The 23,258-nt window shown below is 43.1% G+C and overlaps 3 protein-coding genes across 3 annotated transcripts in view; all 3 read right to left on the bottom strand.

Moving 5' to 3' along the window:
• Positions 1-48: 48 nt before the first annotated feature.
• tram2 (translocation associated membrane protein 2) lies at positions 49-7,881 on the bottom strand. Its single transcript, XM_080453618.1, has 11 exons — positions 7,682-7,881; positions 5,268-5,331; positions 4,564-4,673; positions 3,855-3,971; positions 3,566-3,624; positions 3,125-3,209; positions 2,895-2,965; positions 1,746-1,850; positions 1,383-1,526; positions 1,034-1,212; positions 49-916 (listed from the first exon to the last, which is right to left on the bottom strand). Exons 1-11 carry the CDS (start codon positions 7,799-7,801, stop codon positions 840-842), a joined length of 1,131 nt encoding a protein of 376 aa, XP_080309744.1. The 5' UTR covers positions 7,802-7,881; the 3' UTR covers positions 49-839.
• Positions 7,882-10,450: 2,569 nt separating this feature from the next.
• Positions 10,451-16,914, bottom strand: xkr5a (XK related 5a). The gene is made up of 7 exons (XM_080453080.1): positions 16,756-16,914; positions 15,105-15,288; positions 14,024-14,208; positions 13,264-13,476; positions 12,731-12,900; positions 12,365-12,479; positions 10,451-11,872 (listed from the first exon to the last, which is right to left on the bottom strand). The coding sequence occupies exons 1-7, from the start codon at positions 16,883-16,885 to the stop codon at positions 10,845-10,847; spliced, it is 2,025 nt and encodes a 674-aa protein (XP_080309206.1). The 5' UTR covers positions 16,886-16,914; the 3' UTR covers positions 10,451-10,844.
• A 2,824-nt stretch (positions 16,915-19,738) lies between these two features.
• The window catches only part of prdm1c (PR domain containing 1c, with ZNF domain), a 12,303-nt gene continuing 8,783 nt past the window's right edge, over positions 19,739-23,258 (bottom strand). Inside the window, exons 5-7 of the mRNA XM_080453107.1 lie at positions 21,863-22,905; positions 21,257-21,385; positions 19,739-20,876 (exon numbers count right to left, since the gene is read on the bottom strand). Of these exons, the coding sequence (XP_080309233.1) occupies positions 20,304-20,876; positions 21,257-21,385; positions 21,863-22,905 (1,745 nt within the window). The 3' untranslated portion in view covers positions 19,739-20,303. The remainder of the gene's footprint in view (positions 20,877-21,256; positions 21,386-21,862; positions 22,906-23,258) is intronic.

The raw sequence follows: 23,258 nt of genomic DNA, 5'->3' as shown, positions 1-23,258 counted from the left end.
TATACCCGGCTGGGTTTCAATAACTCACAACAATGGATGAACAAAAGACACTATCTGTGCCCCATTTCAGAAAAAAGGCATCATTTAATGAAGTTATAAACACATCTTAAAAAAAAGGAAATGGAATGGGCATGCGGTAATAACATACATACATGATGCTTATCTGTAAGCGACCAGCAAGACTGACCTGAATGAGTAGAAGGAGCTACAGTGACAGACAGAACCTTTGGCTGGTCACATCAGCCCCACCCATTTAGCACAATACCCTTTCACTGACTTACGGGTAATGGGCAATGTTCAGGCCAGCCTGCAGTATGCCCCTTTCTGGATACCGTTGCATCATTAACATTGTTCCTGCACCAGCGGGCCAGGCTAGAAAACAAGCAAAGCCTGCTCTACGACAAGCTCAAAATAGCGGCAACATCAGACAAACGCTACAACCAGTACAGTACTTTATGTATGAGGATAGGTATCGACACATTCAATATTGGCACGCACAGTATACAGAGTATGTGCGTTGCATACTGCGTTTACTTAACGTTTTAATAATTTTGTATACAATACAATGGACCATAGGGTGGGATAGCAGGCAGCGTGGGTGCATAAAAAAATACTGATATGATGAGAATAGTAAATGTCTGTTGGGCTCGAGGGGTTTCCGTGGATTTTCATTTTCCAGCATTCACGCCTGTGTCCATAAGCGACTTAGTCCATGTGGCACAACCGGACATACTCACCAGGAGGTCGAAGGCCGGTGGCCACCTGATTCCCAATGGGCTGATGAAAAGCCGTAGCCAAGGCTAAGGCCACTGCTCAGGGCAGATATTACAGGGTCTAACTTAGGGGGCTTTGATCTTCTTGGTGCGAGGTGAAGCTCCGTTCTCTGCCTTAAGAACTCCGTTTTCATGGTGTCCAACTAGCAGACAAAGACAACAAAAAGAGGTGAAGAACTATGCAAAAAGGTAGACCACAATCTCACTGTTACGAGGACAACATGATGATATTCTGAAACCAGTGTGTTGTTTGTACTCACGCGAGTCTCTCTTCAGCGGTCGTAAGGGTTGTTGTTGTTGTTGTTGTTGTTGTTTGGTGGCGACCTTCTTGCGGGCAGCCTGTTCATGTCTGAACTCTCTCCAACGCTTCAGCTGGAAGCGGATGAACTTCCAGAGAAGCCAGGACTGGATCAAACATACCAGTAGTAGAATACTCATCCTGCCGAAGACCACAGGGTTAGTGTGCTTAAGAGAGCGCAAATAGGATATATGACAACAGAAATATATCAGACAAGACCAGAGATGGATTTCATCGCTCGCTGAAAAGTACTGATTTTCACATCAGTCATTTTCGGCGAGTGACGCGGTCATGTGACAAAGTAGGCTTACCTTATCAGCACAGTATTGAAGTTTCCAATCTCCCAGTCCAGCCCCTGGTTCTCAGCACGACCCAAACCAAAGCCCACAGCCAGGAACATCAAGGTCAGTGTCACCATCCGCGTAAACACAAAGCTGATTGCCCACATGTCAAACCTGGAACACGACATACAGTACAGCAATTTAATGTTAAATAAATAGAAAGGTAGACTATGAACAAAAAATAAAGAAACCTACCAATATGAACAAAATAAACCCATAATATTACTCAATTGTTATGCAATGTCCATATTGTATTTCAAATTAAAAATATTTGCACTCTCTCACAGCACAGAATACATCAAATTGAAAACACGAAAAGGGTGAGTTGCTAACATTTTCTGGTGGTTCTCATCAGTGAAGTAGAACAGTCTGGCGATGTGGAAGCCCAGCTCTGACACGTACTGTAGGAAGAGCAGTACCAGTCCCACGCGACTCAAACTACAGAGCAGAGAATAAGGAGGTGATTGGTCAGAGAAGCAGGGAACAGGAGGGATCAGGTGGGCATTAGAAAGTAAACACAAATCCTGGACGCAATGCACATCACACCATTGTCAAGAAGCACAAACTTTGGCAAAAGTTCAGCTCTTGTGCCAAAGTTTGGCACAAATTCACCTCTTTGTCCAAAATGTGAAAGAGAGATTGGTACCCATGTACATATATTCTGGAGCTGCCCAGTAATTAAACACTTTAGGGAGGATGTGAAGGAGGAAGTCTGTAAAAGGATGGGTTATCATATAGTTTTCATCGCTACATTGTATACTGGCTGCTGATGTGGGAAATATACAAAACAAATACAGTGTTAAGTTGATTAGAATACTTCTGTATATTGCAAGAAAGAGCATCCTTAAGTTATGGATTATACTAAAGATCCACCCTCGATAGCAGACTGGTATGAAACTGTGTTAAGGATACTGCCCTTAGAGAAACTTACATACATCCTATATGATAATTACAAAGGCTTTTTAAAGATGTGGCAACCACTCATAAATGTAGTGGACACTTCCAGGTTGAGTACTCTGTTGTCAATGTGAAGAGGTGTATTGGACCCTGTACCTTTGGTGTTATATTCTCTTTATTTTTTGTTTTTGTGTTTTAGTTTTGTAGTGGTTTTGTTTGTGTTTCGGTATTGTTGAGGGGGGTTGTGAATGTTAAATGTAACAAAAATGAGGTTCTGTCTGAGCAAAATTGATTCTGATACATGATGTACTGTGGCTTGAACCTAATAAATTGAAGATGAAAGAAAAGAAAGTAAACAAGACTAGAATATTTTCGTGATGAGATTTGAATCTAAATCCGCAAAAAAAAAAACCTTAGGATCTATGTGGTGGAATACTATAAAGTTTAGCTGCTAAGTAACATATACTGTATCATGGGCACTGACCAAGTGCAAGTCTCAGGTGTCAATATGCTTTCCTTCAAGACAAACATGGTTTTAAAGAAGGGGTTGGGAACCCTGCGTCTTTCAGGGTGTTGGATGCTTACTTTAACATGTAGGCTGCGGAGATGTGCAGCAGGTACAGGCAGATGTACTGGAGCTGTCGAGGAATCTCCTCCTGGAAAACAAAGTCTGTGTTTGTATAGGGCATTTTCTTGTTTTGCAATCTAAATACTCCTTTTTTTCCTCTCTCACTTACGATCTGAAACTCACACATACAGTATATGAACAGCTAATCCAGTCACACTCGCCCCCCCAGTTCCCATGGCCTACTGACCTTGCGTACTTTCTGGAAGTAGAGCTCTGGCAAGGCATGGAGCCAGTAGGCCAGCTGAGTGAGGTAGAAGAACTTCACCTGAAATCTATGGGAGACGGTGGGTGGGAGCATTTTAGAATAACATTCAATAACAATGGTAACAATGGAGGGGACAGGGGTTTATTTGTTAAATAAACATAAAGTAAAAGAATACAAAGGGGAAAAATAGTACGACGTGCAATGCAGAGTCGTCGATTTAATTGAAGGAAAAACCTGTCTCAAACCATTGATTGGTCACATTAAGTTCCAAAGTTATTTGTATTAAAAAGATTATGTTTGATTCAATCATCAAATAACAAATTATGACCTAGTCCTTTAAGTATATGATATTTTTATTCGATCACTTTACGGTGGTATGAAAGAAAGATGATATTATCAATCTAACGTTGACATTATGGTTACCTGAGGTGTACATGCGGGTAGTTCTCCCAAAGACTGCTTGGATGAAGAATGTACCCTTCCTGTGGGGATGAACCATTGTGAGACATACCATTGTGAGACATACTTAAGAAAACTCATTCCACACAGTCTTTAATATGTTTAAATTAATAACAAACTCTCTCTCACTAGTGTGCACACAAACGCATGCATCCCAATGGAAATAAGCCAAATAGCTAGCCTATTCTTGTGTGTACATTTTCTCTGGAGGATGAAAATACCCAAATAAAGCAGGTCAAACAAATCATTGTACCGATATGAGGATGTACAGCGTCCAAATGCTCGACACCAGGTGGAACACGCACAGCTGACCCGACTCATTGAACTTTGTGTTCTTGCTTTTGGACAAGTGGAGACGCCGGTTCACCTTCTGCAACCAAGACAATACAATACAGGGCAATGGGTCACATGATCTGAACAGGAGCCAAGAGTGCCATGGGTGTCACATCTGGTCACATTAAGTAAGACCAAGGTCCTCTTTCAGCTCCTGGTTACGTAAAACGTCATTATACACAAAAGGAGTGTAGAGTGACTGAAATCTCTTGGCACAACAATAGACGGCATGCACTATTTATAGTCACTCCCGCATACACACTTCTGAGGAAGTATTCCATTCAAAAGTTAACCCTTCATGAACCCACGGTAGGGCTTGGCAATATATCAATATTATATGGATTTTAGGATATCAGATATGGTGTACGACGTGTTTTTTTTCCCCTGGTTTTATTAATTTAAGCGTTATTTTATACTTTAAAAACTTTCAATGAAAAAAAGCAGCATTTCTAAGAATCTTGCATAATAAAAAGCCAATATTATGTAATGGTGCATAACGTTCAAGCAACTCTAACCTCTGTTCTTTCTTAAGCTTCCTGATTTGGATGTCTAACCCTTAACCATAACAACTGATTTGGATGTGTAACCCTTACCCATAATGCAATGCATTAGAGTGTCAGGATACTCACATCTAAGATGTATTCCTGCACCACTGCATGGAGGATAATAGTGATGAAAAAATAGAAGAGTATGGTCGCGCAGTCCTTCCATCCATACTGGTACAACGTCACCTCTCCCTCTAAACACACACACAGAGGGGGAAAAATTACAAACATACAGTAGTCTATGTTTGCTCTCAGAGGTGTGGTAAAACTATCCGGGATGTAAAAGGTTCTTGTAAGCAAGATTAAAGTGCATGGCTGTGATGAACTCATTGGTACTGTGAGGTGGATACTTATAAATTGAAATTCCCCTCAACAGCTGTTAAATGTGTAAGTAATGCTGTAGTCTTCCAATCAGACCACAAGCGATGCCACGAAAATATGACATTTGATATGGCAGGTTAAACTGATATGGCAGGTCTAAACAACTTGATCAAATAAGCTTAACCACTTAAACCCCAGTATCGGTATTGTGGGGAAAGCTAACCCTAAACCACAATAACAGAAAATACACTAGTATTGAACCCTGAGGGACTCCGGTTACCCATATGGGGTGTAAGCTTGACGCTTTGGCCTTTCATGTATTACATTTTTATAATGGCTGAGCTACAGTGGCACACTTTTACAGTATCCACCTGAATTCTGAACCATACAACCTTTGATACAACCACATGATACAACCTGTATCATGTGTGCTATTGAATAATTGATAGGGCATTGATGATGATTACCTGGTGAGAGTGTGCTGACATTGTACTGAGGCTGAATGAACAGAATAGCAGTCTTGGCGGTTGCCTGCAAATTAGAAGAGATGATGAGCAATGATGGGCAACATGTTTGAATGAAGTACTTTCCAGTTTGCACCAACATTTGGAGATTATTCGTTCAAGGTCAGATAACAGGAGCATTTTGCATTTTTTGCCTCATTTCTGCACATAATCGCCCACTCTGGCGTTGCTGGGACGTGAATTCCAGAAGGTGACGGTGCTGAGCTGTTCGAAATGTGGCCGGCATGACAAGGCTTGCATTCAGGGGTGGAAAAAGTACTCACATTTTTTACTTAAGTAAAAGTATCAATACTGCAATGAAGAAACACTCTGTTAAAGTAAAAGTCCGATCATCAAAATTTACTTAAGTAAAAAAGTACAAAAGTATTGGCATCAAAATATACTTGAAGTAGCCTACCAAAAGTAAAAGTACTCATTATGCAGAATGTCCTGTTTCACAAGGTATCATATGTATAAAATGTATTAAAATCATTTGAAAATAGGACCTTGTAGATCGGCTATTTTCAAATGGCCCAAATGTATATAGGTATAAGTGATTAATGTATGTTTTGTAATAATAATCAAAATCTACAAAGTAACAAGTAACTTAAGTTGTCAAATAATTATAGTGGAGTAAAAAGAACAATATTTGCCTCTGAGATGTGGTGGAATAGAAGTAAAAGTTTAGAAAATTGGAGATACTCCTGTAAAGTAAAAGTACCTCAAAATTGTACTTCAACAAAGTACTTGAGTAAATGTACTTTACTGTACGTAGTACGTTACTTTCCACCACTGCTTGCATTGACCTGGAGAACGCTGGCTGGCTGGCGGCTACAGAACTGGGGACTGAATGGAGGGCAACGACAAGTCGCCCACATTCCTGACGCGCCATGGTCACAGGTGCCTTGTCAACGCCAACTAAACGTGAATAGGCTCATATTCTAGAAGAGGATCATCTTCTAGCTGATCCTCTTCTAGATTATGAGCCTATTCACGTTTAGTAGCCTACGTCCGCTCTTTCTCGAAACTCAAGGAAATCCCCATTCAAATACTGTCATCATGCATTTAGATCTGGGATTCCGGTTTGAAACTACAGTAGGCTATATACCCTAAAAGTAACCTAACAATATAAGAAAATACACATTTTCTGTGTGTGGATATTTGGATCTATGAGTGATAGAGTGATGATCTATCTCCAAATGAGTGAAATGATCCTCCAACATTCCTAACCTTCCTTGGATCAAGACTATCATTATATGCATTTTATCGAGTCTGACTTTTGCTTTTGTAGATATAAAAATGTCAATATCGATAAAATAAATCTATGATAGTCTTGATCGAAGGCTACAACATTCCCATTTAAGCAGGGCTGTGCTATTTAGTCGGTGTTCCAGGGCTCAGCAGCAGACCAGACGGCTCAAAGATTGAGACGTGGCAGTAAACTGGGGATCAGATTGTTGCAGCGGGTTGTCTTGGCTCGAAAAGGCTCTCTGGCTTCAACAAGGCACTCATTAGTTTGGGTGACACATTTGAGTCAATATCATCGTCGATTAAAATAAACCCATCATGATCTATGTGGAAGTTTTAGGTAGGGTAAAGTTTTTAAGTCCAAGTTCCATGTCAACTGCAGTTTGTTTTGTTTTCCAAGTGATTAATCCTTCTATTAGTGACAGCATGCCATTCCAACAGCTGAGCCAACCAAACCCATTTTAAAAGCACTATAATGTTGAAATAATGTTGAAAAAGACGTTGAAGAACAATGTCTGCGAATGCAACGTAATGATCATGACATTTCGACTAGTAATCTATATTGTCAGCTTGTTCTTGTTCTCATGAATACCACAACTGGATACTTTTGAGCTGCGAACATGTAACATTGTCAGACAAAAACTTGTAAAAGTGCAACCATGTATCAAACAGCAGCCATCCTCTCTCTACGGAAGGTAGGTAGCAGACTATAATAGTCTGAAATGTTGCTTTATTTGACTGCATCTGCTCAGAAGCAGTCAAATACAGCAACATTTCTGCGAGAGAAATCCTCTTGGAAAACATTACAGATCAAACTTATGCTAACTAACACGACATCGGCAGGATATTTATCTCACAATCTGCAGCAGACTGGCCAACTATTAGATTATTAGTTTGAAATGTTGCTTTATTAGACTGCATCTGCTCAGAAGCAGTCAAATACAGCAACATTTCTGCGAGAGAAACCCTTTTGGAACACATTACTGATCACACTTTATGCGATCTAACACGACATCGGCAGGATACATGTGAATATATCTCACAATCTGCAGCAGATCTTGCCAACAGAAAACAGCTGAGTGATCAGAGACGAGGGAAAAACTGAGAATCTGAGAGTTAGTTCATCTCACCTCAAACATCAAGCCAATCAAAATGAAAATCACCAAACTGAACACGATGTCGGCGTGGTTCTGAATTAAGAACTCCTGGCTGAAGAAAGGATAACTCTTGTTCCTTCGCCGAAATGCCATGATTTCAGCACAATGGCAGTTTTTCCTTACTTATTTTTCTCTAAATCAGATTTTTTTTTTTCTGTCTACGAAGTTCAGGAGTTAACTTTCTCGTCGACGTGCGCATGTGCGGCGTCTTAAAGGGCGAGTGCCATAAATTCCTCCTTTGAAGCCATTTTTTTTCACGACTACCTACGTTCACTTCACTCAGTGGTGGAAAAAGTACTGACATATCTTACTTAAGTAAAAGTATCAATACTGCAATGTAGAAATACTCTGTATGTAAGTAAAAGTCCGGAATTAAAGTATTGGTATCAAAATGTACTTAAAGTACCAAAAGTAGAAAGTACTCATTATGCAGAATGTCCCATTTCACAATTTTGTATACAAATCTTTAGAAAATAGCAGATCCACAAGCCCACAATGCGTGGCATGGCAACACATTATGAGCTTGTAGATCGGCTATTTTCAAATGGTCGAAATGTATCTAGGGCTGAAGTGGGTAATGTATGTTTTGTGATAATAATCAAAACCTACAAAGTAACTAGTAACTACCTGGTTTTCAAATAATTGTAGTGGAATAAAAGTACAATATTTGCCTCTGAGATCTAGTGGAGTAGAAGTAAATATACAGACATTTTGAAATACTCCAGTAAAGTAAAAAAATAAATACCTCAAAATAATTGTACTTAATGGCAGTACTTGAGTAAATGTACTTAGTTTACTTTCCACCACTGACAAGGGGTTACATGTTCAAGATAGTGCCAGGCTCAAGCTGGATGAAACAGCCTTTCAACAGTTATTACATTAACATAAAACATCTTTCAGCTATGAAGCCAAGATAATTCCCCCTCACACAAGATTCAACGCAAGAAGAAAGAACTAGAACAATATTACCTCAAGTCACCCCAACATGACATTTATTGCTTGTTAAAACCCACAAGTGACCTCGCACCCAACAAATCCAAATGTAAGATAGATACTCAACCTGAGAGGGAGAAAGCTATGAAAACCAGCATCATTTCACCATTTTGCATGTGTGGGTATGTAATCCCTTTTTCAGAATTATTATTAGTAAAATGAGAGTGCTCCCTAAATATAGCAATCAGAAATACATTAAAAATATGATCACAATAAGTACCTAGAAAGCATATTTTCATTTTGTCCAAATTTGACATTTTTAAAAGTCAAATAGGTGCCTGAGACAATTCTTTTTCCTACAGAATGTCAAAACAATTGCAGTATCTCAGCAAATCACATGGTCAACATGTCTTTGAAATAAGGTTTTAAAAAGTTAAAAGATCAAACACAGTTTTGCCAGGTGGTTGATGCAATAATAGCCCTGTTCTAAGCAATGTCAGTTGACAAGAGTAGATTATTCAGTGTGTGTGTGTGTATACAGTATATTATTCTTTGATGTGAGGGGGGTTGTATTTCAATGGGAATAACAAAACATACACATAGCACAAGATGTATACTAGTACAGAACTTATGTGTGCTTTTAAGAAGAAGGCAAAGCGTAAAGCTCTGGTTTGCATTGGGATGTTGAAGGAGCACTGAAATGTAGTGCACTGGTTCTCAACATCAAGTCCAGGGACCACCAGGGGGTCCAAATGGGACACTTACGGGTCTGTAACTATGAGTGTACAAATGAAACCAAATGGACCCGCAAGGGTCCATTTGGTTCCATTTGGACGCTCTCAGAGTTAAATTAACGGAGAATGTTACAGTGTAGATTGGGGTCCCAAAGATTAAAAATATTTCCATTTGTACACTTTCAGAGTTACAGACCCATAAGGGACCCTTGGTGGGCCCCGGGCCAGACGTTGAGAAACAGTGATGTAGTGCCCTCACATGCAAGGGCCCTTTGGCTCTAGAAGTATTTTTTCTGTGCTCACAGCTGTTGGCAATCAGTGACGTTATTCACAAGAACAATGTTCTCAGAGACCATGAAACACATGTCATCATAGTGTCCATTGGTTATTAGTTATACGTTCTTGTGGCTAATAATAATTATCAACAGCGGTTATAATTATACATAGAGTAAACACTTCCAAAACCTGAGGGGATGAGCACGTCTGAACTCTTCACGAATGGCTTTTCGGTATGTAAGCTCTTTGAACAACTTAGCATTATGGAAAAATTGGTAGCAATTTCATCTCTGTTTCGATCGAGTATTAAGTTCACTATGATGCAGTGTGTAACACTGTGTATGTTTAGTGGGCAGTACAAGCTAGATTAATATGATCTCAAAAGCATTGGCATACAATATGCACCTGTGCACACTAAGGGCCCTATCTTGCACGCTGCCTTAACCCTTATGCCTAAACTATTTAGCCATTTTTTACTATTTTGAGAAACATTTTAAAATAGTTCAAATAGCCAATTTACAAGCTCACAACATGTCGATGGAGATCGCTAGTTGAACTATTTTAACATATTTTTCAAAATAGTAAAATATGGCTAATAAGTTTAGGGAAAAGGGGTAAGGTGTCACAAGATACAGTAGGGCCCTAAATCCCAGACACACAGAGGTGACATGGCTTCCAATCTTCATGTCTGACATTAAACTGATCGAAAAGCCTAGATACCACAAAAGCTGATGTATTCCTTTGTTGCTGTCAGTCATTCCCCTTTAAGCACAAGCACCGGTCACACATCTGCGCCAGAAGCATCAGCTTCCCTGTTCACTTCCATTACATGGGACAAAAGGGGACGAGCGTGTGTGTTGATGGCACTGAAGCGTGTGAAAGTCCGGTGCGTGTGAAGTGTCATGTTCAACATTGATGAACCCTGACCGGGCACCAACCAATAGGACACGAGCGCCATGCGTTGACTGCTCTTGGCAGCTTGTAGTTTTCTTCCAGTGAGCCAACGCTCCAACATAAGTCAAACGAAACTACACACTGGAAAACCGGCACCCCTGTCATCACTGCATACAGCCCCGCAAGATAACATGGGAAATGGTCTGGATGCGTCTGACGGATCGGCTTGTGTTTGAGATGCGTTGACTACGACACATCTGTGGCAGATGTGTGACCGGGGGTTCACCCTCATAGGAAAGTTAGAAGTTTTCATCATCATCTCTATGGGACATTATGAGTTGCCTCCTGGGACCCGTGAGATGAGGGACAGTGGGTGGGGAGCCCACCACCCCAGAGTCCAACTTTGGAGTTGAGGTGAAGCGTGCCCCCATTATCCCTCGGACAGCCCTGACATCCCTGTGGAGGACCGGATCGCTGCGGATGGAGTTGAGGGCCCCCCCCCCATCCCTCTCCAAACGGGGGTTGCTGTCAAGGCTGGGTGACTGAGGGTCAGTGCCAGCGGTGAAGTATAGGGTGGAACTTGACTGGTAGGGCTCCGGGCTGGATCCGAACACAGACTTGCCCTCTGGCGAGCTGCGTTTGAAATCTGAACCTGGCGACTCCATTGGGCTTTGCATCTCCATACTGTCCTCGTCTTCCTCTTCCTCCTCTTCCTCCTCCTCCTCCTCCCCCTCCCCCTCCTCATCCTCCTCATCCTCCTCATCCTCTTCGTCCTCCTCTTCGGGTTGATCGGTGTCTGTGGGCTCGCTCACACTCTGGAACTCATCCTTGCAGTCTGAAAGGGGCGCCACGCCCTTCCCCTGTGACTCGGAGAGGGACAAAGGCTCGCCCCCCATAGTGGTATTGTAGCCATCGAGGCTCTTAAACTCTGGGTTGTACTCATCCATATCCAGCATGGCCGCTGCCCCTCCAGCCCCGTACACCAGGTTGATCTTCCTCAGGTCTCCGGTCTTCAGCGCAAGCCGGATCAGGAGCCAGTGGTGGTGGTAGCAGATGCAAGAGCTGTTGGGCCCAGCTCCGCAGCTGCCAGGGTGCTCCACCAGGAAACCAGCCACACCGGACAGGGAGACGGCACCGTGGTTGTGCGTGGAATGAGCCGGCAGCCTCTTGTCTCCCAGAGAATAGGACGACTCTCGTTCTATACAGCTACTGCCCATGTTGTTGTTGTTGTTCAGACCCTGGGAAGACCCTGGGAAGATTGAACCTTGGGAGATCTCTGTCGACTTGGGGTGCAGAAATCGGTAGTACAGAACTAGAGAGGCAACACCTGGAAAGTACAGAGGAGGATGTCATTGATTTTACGATTCCCAAATTGTTTGTCCTCTCCCATCAGATGATTATACAGATTTATAAATTACATATAGTATGCTTAGCATGGCATTCACTTGTGCTCCAGAATTTGGATATGAAATAGTGTCAAATATCTGATTCAGTTTGTTTCCACACATACACATGGTTTGTAAAAACTAAAATGGAAAGACTAAAATGCAAATCTGTTCCGTTCAAAGAAACTACTATTCCACCCTGGTCTTATTCTAATTCCATTCCTCTAATGTCTCATTTCTGATTATGGCCAATGAATGTGTAAATATGTTGCAAACAGTAATCAACCACAGAGAAAATCACACACGACGCACACAGTTTAAGACTAAGCCGCGGCATCCTCATGATTTATAATCCCCTGGGAATAACACAGGCTCTCCGAGCTGAACGCATTATAAGGAGTGCGGGGGAGATAGACAGACACATCGTGACTCACTGATAAGAAAGCTGCACAGCACAGTTGCGGGCAGGGTCAAGCTCTCCCATGATGCCTCGCTGAGCAGGAAGTCGGATGCAGCCAGCAGAAGCGTGGCATTCTCTATCAGCATGAACTGAGGGGAGAAGGTCAGAGCATCATTCATCTGTAGGCAAGCACTGCCTGTCAGTGTGAGCAAAAGGACGAAGAGGTGATGATGACGATGCAACGTATCACACTGTGTGAGTGTGGAGGTCAGTGAGAAGGTAATACTATATGTGCACTACATGAAAAAAAATCACCAATGTAAACAAAACCCCCAAAAATGTGAAATGAATCACGCATACCGGAATCGAAACCTATCTTTGCGTGAAAAGTCGTTCTTACCGCGTAAAAGCTGGCCATGCGGAAGCGTGAGGGTCCATCTTTGACGTTGAGGAAGACGAAGATGTGCACGAGTCCCATGACGCCGTTGAAGGCACGCCAGCACCAGGGGCCAATGCAGATGTCTGGTTGCTGGGATACCAGCCAAAAGGAGGCCGTGAGCCAGTGGAAAGCTGGAAGTCAACGTAAAAATAGACTTAAAGTGAGTGAGAGGAACGGCCTGCGGGGAAACAAGTGCAACAGAGTCTCTGTACCACAACCCTCATGGGAGAATCACAGAACCACTGGCTTTATAGAGAGAACACTTTATCATTCAGTTCTCTGATGCTTACATCAATTCTTTGTCCGAATGGACATTATAAATAGGAAGAATTAATACGAAACATGCAGGTTCTTGTTTGCCTGATCGGAATTTGAATAATGAGAGAGTAACATGTATATGTGAGGCAATAGCTTAAAATCTAAGCCTTAGATTTTTTTCCAGTCGATACAGATTCCAGCGAATTTATCCTTGAGTGATTTGGGCTGCATCTCACCTGCCACACCTACGACCCACCAGTCGAAGACCCTGGCAAAGACCATCAGGCTGGTGACTCTGGCAGCAAGCATGCCCGCCCTCCACACCAGCAGGCACAGCAGGGCTGCTGGGGGCAAGGCCAGGTGACCTGGCCTGATCAGGCAGCAGGCTCTGCTATACAGCACCAGGGCCCAGGAAATGGACAGCAGGCACAGAGCACAGCAATACGCCACTGAAGTGAAGACCAAGAGAGGAGGGAGAAGAGACACAAGAGGGAATTGTTGTCAGTTATTCCAGTTCTGCCGTTTAATTTAATGTTATCTTTTGTCACACAAACACTCCAGAGCCAACAAGTGCAAAAGTTGGACAAGCTTACATTCGTCACTGTCAGGTGGAACCTTATATGAATAAAACAGTTAATTTTCAGGAAATGGAAAATATAAACTTTGTGTTCCAATGGATCCAATGTAGTCACAAACCCTGGCTGATACTTTTAATTGGTTAAATATTCATAAAACCCACAGACAGACTTTGCCGGATACCTATTTAGGGCAAAAATATTCCATTTGTTTTTAAAGAATAGCTAAAATAACGTGTCACATCACAACACGTTAAGCTATTTTCGCAACTTTTGCATGTCATATAACTAAGTCATAGTCCTATGACCAAGGATAAAAAATGGCATTCAAAAGATAAAAAGATGAAATATGGAGAATGAGATACAAGGTTTCTGCCTGACAGCAATGAAATAATAAAAAGGAATGCAAAGGTTCCCGTACCTGGTGACGGAATGCCCACGTCAGTGGACACCACCACATATGCCTGCAGCAGGCTCTGTGGCAGAGTCATGATCAAGGCCTCCAGCAACCACAGTGCAGCAACATCTGCCTGCTGCATGACCTTAACGCCGAGCTCGCCCATCGAGCCTGGCGTATACAACGCTGTCCGTGTGCAGTCCCATAACCTGCCAGAAGAGGGAGACAAACACCAAAGCACTGCTTAGAGAGCACTCAACAGTGAGGGAAAAAAACGAATACAAAAAGATCTGAATAGTCATCATTTGCCAAAAGCAGTCCAGATAGCATACTTTGCTGAATAGAATACAATAAATAAAAATTTAAATAAGGTGAATTGTATAATAATACACACATTTGTTTTGTCAAATGTGTGTATTATGTATTGCATACAAGGCTGCTGTGTCGCAAGACAAACTTCAATGAAAGCTGATATTAAAGTAATGTCACACTGTATACTATGGTGGTGATATGGTGCTGGTGTGCACGGTTCAAGCAAAAACTATAATGAAAAGTGCCATCTGACCACCTTTAGCCAAAACATACTGTAAACTTTGACATCTTCTATCTTCAAGAGTATAAGATTTTACTGCCTGCAATGTTGCCAACTAAAAACAAGAACCTTGAGACCTTGAACCCATATGGAAACATAGGTGTTTCAACTTAGGAATGAGTTTGAACCAAGCGGACAATAACACATGTTATAGTCTAAGACAAGTATATACATTTCTGACTTCAAAACATGATGAGCAAAGTGGCCAAATTAGGCTTTCTATATACCACAAATAAGAAACAACGTGCACAATAAACACTGAACGTCACATGATAATGGTATGTATGTTGTTAATGGAGTGTTCATCTGTCCATTTATAACTCTGAGAGTGTACAAATGGAACCAAATGGAACTGCAAATTAAACATTTTAACCCTGACTTCCCTATTTTGGGCATAGCATAATAGGTGAAAATCTTTCAAAATCTTCAGAGAACATTTTTGAAAATAGGGCTCAAGTGGTTAACACATTTTGACTGTGTCTTACAGCTCTGCACAGCACCAGAGGATCTCACCGTTTAAAGATGCCCAGATGCAATATGTGTATGACCGACAGGTAGCATCGCCGTTCATCGCCATCGTCATGGTACCACTTAAAACTCAGCACCTGAACCAGAGTCCCTGGCAGAAAGAACCCAAGAGTAAGACCTGCCCACTGCGTCTCTTCATTCCAGAGGTAATACCCTATACAGTAGAACACTAACACAGAGACATAAACACACAGGAGCACACACACACACACACACACACACACACACACACACACACACACACACACACACACACACACACACACACACAAATAGGGTTCATTATTCCTGTATCGAGAGAGGACTGTTTATTCTCGGGAGAGAAATGACAGGATGGATTACAAACTGTCTGCATTTTGTGCAGGAATGAAGATGGTGAAACATAAGCCCGAAAACTGTGCAAACATCATTGATTCACACGAGACTTTATGCGTCAGAGCACAGAGGCCTAAAAGAGGACGAACAGCATCTCACTGGTGAGAAGGGATGTCCTTGAGCCCCACGGACACAGGCTCCCATCCGCCAATGTGAGGAACAGACTGCAAAATCCCCCTATAGCTCCACATAATTGACTATAAATATAGCTATTTAAAATGATTGGCCTATAGGAGTTAGGCCACTACTAACACACATACATACGAGAGCTCACTGCTCCTAAATCTGGCACGACAAGGTTCCAGAGGGATACATTTCTCTCCTTGGTATTGATTAGACTTATTTTTCTGTCACCGACTCCACCGATGGAGCCCTTCAGGCGAGCTATTTATATCTGGTTGGGAAAAGTATACGTGCTGAGGACAAAGTCACTTTTCTTGGTGCGGATTCAGTGAGATCACATCCTGTGTCATGACCTTGTCATGTCATCGATTTGCTTACTAAGGGCATATTGCACATAACAGACAGCACACCTGCATGCAATGTTAGCTGCATTGTTTCCAGTATTGACACTGGGTCGAATGGGTCCGAAATGAATGTGCACTATAGGAACATAATGGGACATACCAGAAGTTATGGCCACGCAACAAACGCATAGGCATAGTGTGGGCCAGACAACACGACCACCTGACCATGCCAGATGCTCTTCACAAATGGCAACTGACTGGCATGTCGTTTGCTAACACACTGTGCTGTGAGTGACAGCTTGTTTTGCAACTTGTTTGAAAACAAAAAAACAACTTGAACAAGACTACTGATGAGCACACGGACTGAAGCGATAACGGTACAGGTACAAAGCATGAACACTACATGTTTTTCCCTTATTTCTTTTTCTTTTTCTTTTATCCCCTTTTTTTTGCATGGGGGGGAGTGTCTAACAATTCCCAATAGTAGTACCCTATGTTAGGGACATAATAACCATGGCTGTTGGAACGGTCACGAAGCATCATGGCTGTACAAAAAAAGACAACGCATCTCCCACTGATTGAGACTGACGAACGGGTCCGATCAATTCAAAGCAAAGCAGATCAATCACCGCAATCAACTATTTATAATGAAAAAATATATATTTTATTTTATTTTATTTCACGTGACTTTTTATGCGTGGGGTTGTAGTGTGAAATAAAATAAAAAATAAAATAAATGCATTTTTGGGGGTTACCCCACTAGCAGCCCTAGTGGAATTTTTATGCCCACTTACGCGCGCTCCGTTCGGCCACAATAACCAGTGCGGACGCACAGTAGAGGACCGCCTGGCACCACGCTGTCCAGCACCCCGTCCGCCGGGCCGGGTTGGCCGACCCACGGGCGACCGCTCCGCCCGTGATCATGATACGGATACGTAGGCGCGACAACAACAACCCGGTGACAATGACATGGTTCTAGCGGGCATCCTTCTCCATCGGTGGTTCCGTTACTACCTCCTCCTCCTCCTCCTCCTCCTCCTCCTCCCGCTCGCCTGCCTGCCTGCCTGCCTCCCGTCCAAAATATCTGACGTCACCGTGGGCATGTTTAAAGGAGCAGTGGCTCCAAGCCCCCAGAACCGCGGTAGAACAGTGAGGCTGCCGTCGCCTGGTGGTCAAATCTGAGATTGCTGGACTTCCGCATTTAAAACGCTACTGCGCCAGCATCTATCGTCTGAAACGCTAGTGCGCCTGCTCTATTGGCTCCAATCCAGGAAGTAGGGGTACTACCGGGTGCTTCAGGCGCTGGTGAGTCATTTTCATTGAAATGAATAGGTGGGGGCGGGGCAGTCCGCCCTCTAGATATATTATAACTCTCTGAGTGGCTCCATCCATCCATGTGGAGGTGCGCTGTGCTCAAAGCTCACCTTGCCTCCACCTTGGACAGCCTTATGTAAGCTCGCATTGGATTGGACCGATAGTCTGGCACTGCTTTCATGGCGTAGCACGTGTTAATTTGTTTATATTAATATAAGTATCCATTGCGGTTTCTGAATTTCATAGTGAGCCTATATATAGGCTAATAGATGACCTTTATTTAACCATGCAGGCAAAACAAGTTGAGAACAATTCTTATTTACAACTGTCTGTGGCCTGGCAAAAGACAAGGCCTCCTGCAGAGGGAGAGGGGGAAGGGAGCTAAACAATAATAATAATCAGCCTTAAAGGAGCACTGCACCAATTTTATTATGAGCATTATCAATAATGCTCATAATAAGATGGCACAATTTCCGTCTACTCTGTGTCTCATTGGTGGACTATGGACAGTTTGGAAACCTGCCTACCAATGACATCATCAGTGGGGATTCTAAGCTAATAGAAACTACAGCCTTTCTCTTTCTGGAAAGTTAGTATGCTGAAATAGAAGCCAGTGTTCTTGCATTAATAATAATAAAAAAATACATTAAAAAAATCTAGTTTGAAATGACCAAACCTGCCTACCGAAGATGTCACTGGTATAGGCAGGTTTCTTAAATGTCCACAGCCCTCCTCTGAGACAGACTGAATAGACATAAATGGTCCTATAATTGTCTGTAACAGAGAGAGGTCCTCTGTTACTTATGTTTGAGATAACCCTCATGTATTGAATGATATTTGCACAGCACATTTGCACTTTTAGTATTTTGCACAGTTCACCTTGCAGTGCAATATGGAGAGAGTGCAATATGTTTGTTGTGTGAGGTTTTATTGTTGAGGGTGAATGCTCAACAGTACCTGTTTGTTGCCAGCATGATTGGGCTGGACCATATCAGGATAACAGAGGGGGGTTATGATGGGATGTATGTTTGCAATTGCTAATATTTATGTTGTAGTATGGTGTGGATAAAGACTCATTATTGGTGTAGTTCATGGAGTTTTAATAGATGTTATGCAAGTTCATGTTATCTGTATTTATGTACGTGTATTATCCGGTAATCTACCCCTTGACATGGTTGAGTCCAAACTAATTGCCTCCACCTGAGTATAAAAGCCTGCCAGCCACAAACACACTCAGTTGGTGGTAGGATGAGAGCTGCACACCACCATGACACCTGTGTGGAGAGCTGCCTGTGTTCATGTATTATTGTATTGTCGGTGAACAATCGGAATAAATACACCTTTTTGGTTGCACGCTATCAAGGCCTCTGTAACTCCAACCGCAAGTCGGGCATTCTAACATTGTCCTATAATGAACCAATTATATGAAGATGGGTTGGAAATGTGTGAAGTGGTTTTTAATGGGACCAGTGGTCGTATAGCGTTCATTTGGATGTAGGCCAAGTATTGCAGTCCCTATAACACTAAGTGATCTGTCAAGCCTATAGTGATTAATTATTTTACTGAGTGCCTTTATGATGGCATCATGTGTTCCTTGTATAACAGCTGATTATTTATGAGCATATACATACAGCTGAATGCTTTGTTCCACTTTCAACCTGGCGTTTATGTTTTGGGTATGTCATTATAGCCCAGAAATGTCAAAAATAGCAACAAAAAAAAGATCTACAAGCTTGTAGATGGGTTGCGCACCATGTCTGTACCACCGTAACGGATGGATATGCTACTGTATGTATGTAGAATATATTTTGTTCGATTTTTCTTTTCTTTTTTCACCCTTGCTCCCCTGTCCCCCCTCCTCTTTTTCTTTCTCTTTCTGGAAATAACAAAATGATAGAGCCTGCACAAAAACTCATTTCACCCACTTCTTTTTACACCTGTAAACCTGTGATGTGACAATGAAGTTGATTCTGATATTTTTGCCACGCAACACCATAGTATTACAGAATTTAAAATAAGGCTTAAGTAGTTAAATTATTATTTTACACCTGTCACATCACAGGATCAATTCTGGTCATCTACTGTGATCCAGCCAGTGGTTCTCAAAGGGTGGTCCATGCAGGGACCCTCATGGTTCCTTGACGGAGTTTCAAATGAACCTTTACGGGTCTGAGAGCGTACAAATGGAACCAAATGGACCCGCATGCAAATGTACACTGAGCTATTCACATTGGAAGAAAGACAGAGAGCAGCAGGTTGATATTACAGAGCCATGGCCGTTTTGTGATTTATGTCCGTTTTTATCCATAGTGAGCAGTTACAACTTGCAGGTGCACGTTTATTTCATAATGTGCCCACAGAGACCAATGTGCACACATGCACACACACACACACACTCACACACACACACACACACACACACACACACACACACACACACACACACACACACACACACACACACACACACACACACACACACACACACACACACACACTGCATGCATGCACAGCACACACACACATACACACTTTCTGCAATGTCACTTTAAACTCCAACTTGAATTACGCGTGAGTCATTATCATTTCTACCGTGACTCAAAAACACATGCACACAGATGACAAGAGACTCACTGTCACACAGTGCAAACCACAGAAGAGAATGTTGATCTTTTATGCGCATAATCACATCTTTAGCTGTTGCTCAGTGTAAACAAAAACTCATAGATTTACAAAATATGTAGGAGAAAACCTTTTTTAAACCCTGTAGAGCAAATCTTTAGATTATTCTGATTCTTTTACATTAATAACAGTGTAATAAATTAACAAATATATTGGTATCATCAGCATTATGAAGTCATTGATCCCTTTGTTAAAGTCCCCTCGCCTTCACATAATATGGTCCAGTTATGATTTAGTTTAGTCCATCCCTGGCTGAGATAAGGCTCTACTTCAAATAGGGCAGCAGCATATACAGCTGCATGAGCTGGCATCTAAGGATTATCCTGCATGGATTAGCAGGAATGTCTTAGGGCTCCGATATGTAGCCTGACTCCAGCTTGACACCAGCCGGATGCAGAGATCCAGTGCTACCAAGTTGCAACCGAAGAACGGAGGAGTCCTTTGCCATTCTGTAGATGTTCAGATCTGAGGATAATACACACTCCCTCATGGTGCCACCCTGATGGTCAGAGGCCTGGGTCATGCTCCCCTCTAGAAAACTAACACATTTCCCCTTGTCCAGCTCGGCTTCTGCGGCCATGGCCTCGAGGCGCTCGGCCGCCTCGCTCACGTCGAACCTCTCGATCTCTGCATTGATGTGGCGAAGCTCCTCGGGGGAGGGTCCGTGGCGGGCGGCAGAGGGCGAGAGGGGGCAGAAGCCTTGGAGGTGCACGCGGAGGCTGCAGTGGTGGAGGTAGACGTGGCCGCAGTGTGGACATTGGTGGTGGCGTTCTCCGCTGTGGAGGCGCTTGTGGAGCTTGAGGTGCACGAACTGCGTGAAGCGTGCCGGACACAGCTTGCACTGGTAGGGCCTCTCGCCTGAGTGGAGACGCTGGTGCGTCTTCAGGTTGCTGGTGCTGCTAAAACGCTTGTGGCACACCTGCATTGAATAGGAGAATGGGTTTGAGATGGCTACTACTTTCAGGATTTCTAGACTCACGATTGTCAATTTTAGAACTTTTCAACTTTTCATCTACAAGCTCAAATATATTGCAACGCATTGTGATCTTATAGATCTGATATTTTTGCTACTTTTGCGTCGCACCATAAAAGTATAACAAAGTATAAAATAGGGCATTCAAGTTTTCTGCCTGACAGCAACAAAATATAAAGAGATAATGTTGAAAATCATCATAATATCACTTTATGATTATTATTTATTTTCATTTTTCTTTCAAATACAACATACAGCATCACTAGCACTAGCATCAAATACAAACTGTAAGAGGAGTGTGTTATCATGGACAACTTTAGCTGTACCTTGCATTCATGTGGTTTTTCCCCTGTGTGAACCAAGTAGTGTTTCTGGAGGTGGGCCAGCTGGGTGAAGTCCTTGTTGCAGGTCTTACACCGAAAGGGACGCTCTCCACTGTGTACCCGCAGATGGACCTGACAACAGCACATCAGAGATTAGTGCATTTATTCTACCACAGCGATTCTCGACCTGTGCGCCGGGGCCCACTGGTGGGCCGCGAGGATACTGAAAGTGGGCCCCAAATAATTGGCAAAAATCTCAAATTTTATAATATTGATATTAAAAGAATTAATGTGAAAAAATAATATTATGGTATTTTTCTCTGAAATTAGTTTTCATTGTTTTACCGATAAATAGGAAGTACGTATATGCTACGGAACACAATCGATGTATTGATCATTTAATAAACATGCTCTGAAAATGCATCCGGCCCACCCATCTGACCACTTAACGGCTGCCGTGTTAAGTGCTCAGATGGGTGGGCCGCAAACATTTTTCAAGTGGGCCCTGATCCAGAAAAGGTTGAGATCCACTGTTCTACGAAACCCTTTCATGGAGGCCTGATTACTGACTTATCACAGATGTCAGTGATGACACGGTAATGAACTAACCTTCAGGTTGGACAGCTGGCCAAAGATCTTGCCACAGACGTTGCACTCGTATCGGATCTTTCCATTCTGCCTAGTGAGAGGGTAGGACAGGGTCTTGTAGCCAATGGTCCTGCCCCCTCTCTTGGTCTTCCTGAGGTCCATCACGTCTTCAGCGCTGCTCTGGCTTGTCCTCTGCAAAGCGGAGGTAGGTTTGGAAGGCAGGCAGTCTGCCGAGGCGGCCATGCCCACCGGCGGTGAACCTCCCCTGGGTACGGGAGAGGGCAGTGCCCCCCAGAGCGAGTTGGCCGTGGACGAGGCACCGGAGGTGGTGGCTTGAGGGAGGTCTTCATGGAGCGTGCCGGTCGCAGAGTGTTTGAGATCTCTGAGGTCACTAGGTGACGTCAAATTGGGAACCCTGAGGTAGATTGCCGTTGCAGACACAAGGTCCTGATTGTCTTTCTGCCTATTGTTTGGTGAAAGAATGGGGTCTTGTTTATTATTGCCCGCTGTGGGGTTTGAGTCTTTGTGTCCATTGGATGAGGGGCGGAGAGAGTGTGCATAGGCATCAAAGGGTAGTAAGTGAGGTGAAAGAGCAAGGTGGGGTTTTAGTCCTTCAGTATAGAATGGGAAGGAGTGAGGTAGAATGTTGCTGAGGCCTAGTGTATTGTGAGGCAGTAGGTAGGGACCATTCCTCAGACCAGGATGAACACGGCCAGACAGAGAGGACTCTGGGTAAGGTTTGGCCGTCATGGGGGCTTGCATGTGCTTCAGAGCAAAGTGTAAAGGGGAGGGGACGGGGCTGCTCGCAGCTGGCCCCTTTTGAACGGGTGGGCCGCAGTACGGCATCGGTGCAAAGCTGGGGCCGCGGAGGGACTCTGAGTGGGGGTGCAGCGGATAGACGACACGGGGGCACAGGGGAAAGATCGGGAGGCTCGTCTGGGACAGGGGGCTCTCTCTGCGTTGTTTACGGCTGGTGGGCACGGATGTGTCAGGGTCTTTCCGGAGGATTTCAGAGACACTGTGTCCTCTTTTCCCCGCGCTCTTCTCCTGGACAACACTCTGCTCTGTGGGAGAAAGGCATATAGAAATACGTGAGAGGGGTAAACTTGAACATATTGTATGTCTGTCAGATATTGAATTACACGTTTCTCAGTAGCATGATATGTTTCAAAAATAATAATTTGGGCACTGATGACACATTCATAGCTTTATGTCATCTCCTAACAATAGAATCTGGTGACACACAAACCCTTGAAACTCATATCAGTCTGGGATCACACATTCAACACATTTTATTGACATCACTTCAGCCTGCAGCTTTCCCTTCATTCACCAAAGGGAGGAAACTATTCTAGTCCAACCTGTTGCTCTATGGTTTGAAATGAATAACCACCAATCATGGTTTTATTTATCAGGT

The sequence above is a fragment of the Gymnoscopelus braueri genome (assembly GCF_963280865.1).
Source record: "Gymnoscopelus braueri genome assembly, chromosome: 16".
NCBI classification, from domain to species: domain Eukaryota; kingdom Metazoa; phylum Chordata; class Actinopteri; order Myctophiformes; family Myctophidae; genus Gymnoscopelus; species Gymnoscopelus braueri.
Note: the sequence above shows the minus strand (reverse complement) of the source record. Positions and strands in the feature narration are given on the sequence as shown.

Bases quoted from the DNA above. Each gene is read 5' to 3' on its own strand.
- tram2 (XM_080453618.1), bottom strand. From the start codon at position 7,801: ATGGCATTTCGGCGAAGGAACAAGAGTTATCCTTTCTTCAGCCAGGAG. The intron at 3,972-4,563 runs GTGAGTATCCTG...TCTTGGTTGCAG, and splicing joins TGCAGGAATACATCTTAGAT to AAGGTGAACCGGCGTCTCCA. The intron at 3,625-3,854 runs GTACAATGATTT...TCATCCCCACAG, and splicing joins CGCTGTACATCCTCATATCG to GAAGGGTACATTCTTCATCC.
- xkr5a (XM_080453080.1), bottom strand. From the start codon at position 16,885: ATGATCACGGGCGGAGCGGTCGCCCGTGGGTCGGCCAACCCGGCCCGG. The intron at 12,901-13,263 runs GTGAGATGCAGC...GTTGACTTCCAG, and splicing joins GTGGGTCGTAGGTGTGGCAG to CTTTCCACTGGCTCACGGCC. The intron at 12,480-12,730 runs GTAAGAACGACT...TTCTCCCCTCAG, and splicing joins GCATGGCCAGCTTTTACGCG to TTCATGCTGATAGAGAATGC.